We start from the raw sequence: 4,109 nt of genomic DNA, 5'->3' as shown, positions 1-4,109 counted from the left end.
TGTCTGTATTTAGCCGATCAGCATGAGTGTTCTTTACCAAATGAGAGACCACATAAATCAGCAGCCGCTGACTGTGTTCTGGGACGAACTGCAAGAAAACCCACCATCCTCCCACACGCATCTCTCTGCTCCTCTACCTCAGCATTTCACATCACACTCTATATCATGATGTCACGTCACTTTCACTTTCACTTACACTTTCACTTTCACTCATCATCTAAACGCTTCGCCACCGATCCACTGCCATGTGCACATAGCATAGATAGATTAATAGATAGATAGAATTCTGAGTATGGGTCAGAACAATGGCTGAATGATCAGATTTCACTTAGACTTTCACTTTAGATAGATAGATAGATAGATCCAGCCATGTGCACATGCTGCTACTTCATCAGAAACAGATAGATAGATAGATAGATAGATAGATATATATATATATATATATATATTATATATATATATATATATATATAGATAGATAGATAGATAGATATCATATATATATTTAGACAACTCTTGGTCTGGGATTCTTCTATTAGGGGGCAGTGGGGAATTTGTTTTTACTAATTTGCAAAAGAAAAGCTGTGGAAGTGTAGTGTGCTCTGGGGGAATGTTATATTTGGTCTTTCACAGTAATAGAAGTCTCATTATTTAGCCTCTCAGTGCACTGGGAAACCGAGCAAACAGACCGAGTGACCCTTTGTCAGGCACCTCGTCCCCTCTCAGGATCATTGCGGCCCTTATAGCCATCAAATGGCACAGCGCAGCACGGAGAGGCCAGGCGGACGTCCCTCAAGTGGCCTTCATTGAGTTAGTAAAACAGATCTGGAGGCATAAAAGAGGACACACTCGGGGTGGAATTAAGAGACATATTAAAACAGCAGGATTGGGATCATGGACTGCTGCCAATAGGATCTAACTTCACGGATCTGACCGGATTTGTCAATTGAATTTGGTGATCCACATGACCCAGACAAACCTGGCCACCTCTTCAAAAGCAACAGTGGGTTTAAATGCATGAAGTCTGATCATGTGCTGTCTAATCACAGTGCATATGCTCTAAAAGTATGGATATGCAAAAGTCATTTCTGAGTCCTGCAATGCTTGATTTGGTCACTGATGTGGACTTCATGGAGATGATGCCAAACACACCCGGTGTGGCCCTAAAGGAGATACACAGCACCGACAGCAATGGACTGTACCAGGACTTGACATCCATCCACGCGCTCGACATCTCAACAGCTCGATCGAATGACTTTTACGCGCTGTCTTCGAGCACCGCGTCTCCCGTGAGCGCCAGCAGCGGGAAACCCAAACGCAAACGGGTGATCAGCAGCGTTCAACGCCAGGCCGCGAACATCCGCGAGCGCAAACGGATGTTCAGCCTCAACGAGGCGTTCGACCGGCTGCGCAGAAAGGTTCCCACGTTCGCCTACGAGAAAAGACTGTCACGGATAGAGACTCTGCGCCTGGCCATCGTCTACATCGCCTTCATGACGGATATTCTCGAGAAAAACTGAACTCATAGTCAATATTTCAATCCCTTTGTTTAGATGAACGTTTATCAAGGTACTTAAAGTTTATTATGGGGGGAAATGATTTTTGGCCTACCTTTATGGCAAAAGTTCTGTATGCTGCAATAATTGCAGAAGTTAATCAATACAATTTGGACTAGAAAAGATTATATGTAAAACTGTAATATTTCATAATTTTACGCTCTTAAAAAATAAAGATTTCAAAAGGCTTTTGGGGTTTTTCAAAGAACCTTTCGTTGAACACTTCTAAAAGAACCATTTTATGGTGTGAAGAACATACTAAAAATCTAAATAACTTTTTTCCCGCTGTAAAGAACATTTTGGAATGGAACGGTTCTGTGGATGCTGAAGCCAATAAAAATAATTTATTGTTAAAAGCGTATCTAACTTTACAGCTGAAAGGTGCTTTAGTCCAAAACTTCTGTAGGAATGATCCATTATGATCTTATTTGACTTCCAATCCTTTTGAATATTGCGTCATATTTATCAAAATCCGTGTTGGAATAATGTTTTGCTACTAATCTAATCTGTAGAAGTTTGAAATCCAGAAATACTCAAAAAGTAAATTTTCATGTCCAAAGGTGGTGTTTTGGCCTATTGATAATAAGCTTATGTTATAATTCTATTTTATTTTTATTTTTTTAAATATCAATAGGATTGTTTATAGTATTGGTTCTAAATAATGATACATTTGCAATAGGGATTCTTCATAAATTGTTGCATTTACTTTGGATTTTGAGGTGGTTTACGTTATAATTATATTTTAGATATCACATTAGGATCCTTTAGCATTGGTTCCAAATTACGGTACATTTTCACCATGAGTTTTATATAAATTGTTGCATTTATTTAGGATTTCTGAGATTATGTTTGGGTGGTTTTGAGGTGTCTATAACAATAAACAAATATTTTTCTTAGCTGTAAATCAAACACAAATACTATCTCAGTGTTTATTCTGTTGTGTTGGTCGCTGTTTCTTTGTAATTGTTTGTGAAACGCACTAGCAATTTCTGAGTGAAACATTGTTCTACACCAAATTATTTTTATTGTAGGTATGTGGATTTGTTTCAGGACCGTCGACAGATCTCAATGGACACATATTACAGGTAAACCAAGAACAGGTGCACCGCACAGAATGACCATAATATGTGACACCTTTGTATTAACCTCTACATTTTTAAACAGAAAATTGCAAGATATACATGAAAGTATAACGCATATTTATCTGTCATTTGTGTGTTTGGGGTAAATCTTCAAGTCTCATCACAGATGTGAGCTGCGCATTGGCACATGGCACGCATGGATAAGTTTCGTCAGTGCGCCCCCTTGTGGAGTCTTTAAACCTTGGCTTTTTACGCTTAAAAGGGAGCGTTTCTACAGTCTTGTGACACGAGAAGCCTTTTAGTGGTTTAAATTTGAATATACAATGCTTTTATGTTCTATAACATTTACAGAAACGTCAGTTTGTGCGGCTAAAGCGGGCGCTTTGGATGAATGTGGAAGCAGAAGGCCGGTTCGGGGAGCGTGTTTGTGTTGGACTGAAGCGGCCACACAGTTTGCGCGTCGTCTGCGCTTGGCGACCCGCTGCGTATGAAAACGCAGCAGAAGGAAACCTGACTCTGCAATAACACTAACACAGACATGCATTTCAGAACACGTTCAAATAAACAATGAGGTCTACTTAGAGAACCCAGATTCGCTCTATTCTTTTACAGTGACTCGAGGTGGATTTCAGCCCGCTGGCTGAGAAGAGCGACACAGTTCTTCACAACTGCCAGCTCGCAAACTGGCAGTAAATAATAGTAACACATTAACGCCATGATTAATGCTTTAAACGTAAAGCATCGCTACTGACAAAAGAAAACCTCAATTTTAAACTTTTTAAGCGCATTTTTGGTCCAACCTTGCCAGATCGCAAATCATCTCTCCACTCATTTCAGAAACCACATTGAAATCTGTCCAATTGAAAAGCCCTTTTTAATGATCACATATATGAATCACTCTAACGGATCTGGCAAAATAGCCAAAGATTCGATTTTGATCGTTTTTAGTGTTTGATGTGTTTTTAATAAATGCATTCCATTCCAGTTCGATTCTATTCTCTATTATTACAGTTCAAACATCTGCAGAAGAATATGTCATCAGTGCATCAGCTCATTTATAAAAATAAATCATCAGCCTACTATAAATTTGTCATCGCATGTTTCAATGTTGAATGTTTCAGTATTTTCGTTGGATCACACTATGTTCACAGTTTTGACATGATGGATGCTTGATATCATTTTTAATGTCTGGCAATATGTTAAAATCCCAAAATAGATTCTATTTCATATTTGAATTCCATAAACATCAACACTGGTTTAATAATGAATATGTCATTAGCGCCTTATGTCGTGCTTAGTTTAAACGCAGCGCTGTGATTGGCTCAGATGTTTGCGTTAAAGAACGACTTCTTGTGTAACAGAAACCTTTTGGATCGCGCTCCTCTCCCGCCTCTCCCCTCTTACGTCACCACGCTGCTCGTCCAATCGCAGGCCACCCCAAAAAGTTTGCGCGTTCCAGACTATAAGAGCC

General features: G+C 39.4%; 1 protein-coding gene across 1 annotated transcript; it reads left to right on the top strand.

The window, feature by feature from the left end:
* The first annotated feature begins 612 nt into the window (after positions 1-612).
* Positions 613-1,735, top strand: LOC122148867 (pancreas transcription factor 1 subunit alpha). The gene has a single exon (XM_042777194.1). It carries the CDS (start codon positions 1,068-1,070, stop codon positions 1,518-1,520), a length of 453 nt encoding a protein of 150 aa, XP_042633128.1. The 5' UTR covers positions 613-1,067; the 3' UTR covers positions 1,521-1,735.
* Positions 1,736-4,109: the final 2,374 nt, after the last annotated feature.

Source organism: Cyprinus carpio, chromosome A19 (genome assembly GCF_018340385.1).
Source record: "Cyprinus carpio isolate SPL01 chromosome A19, ASM1834038v1, whole genome shotgun sequence".
NCBI lineage: Eukaryota > Metazoa > Chordata > Actinopteri > Cypriniformes > Cyprinidae > Cyprinus > Cyprinus carpio.
The sequence above is the reverse complement of the archived record's forward strand: the minus strand, read 5'-3'. Positions and strand labels throughout refer to the sequence as shown.

What these genes read in the sequence shown, in the direction of transcription:
- LOC122148867 (XM_042777194.1), top strand. Translation starts at nt 1,068, where the DNA reads ATGGATATGCAAAAGTCATTTCTGAGTCCTGCAATGCTTGATTTGGTC.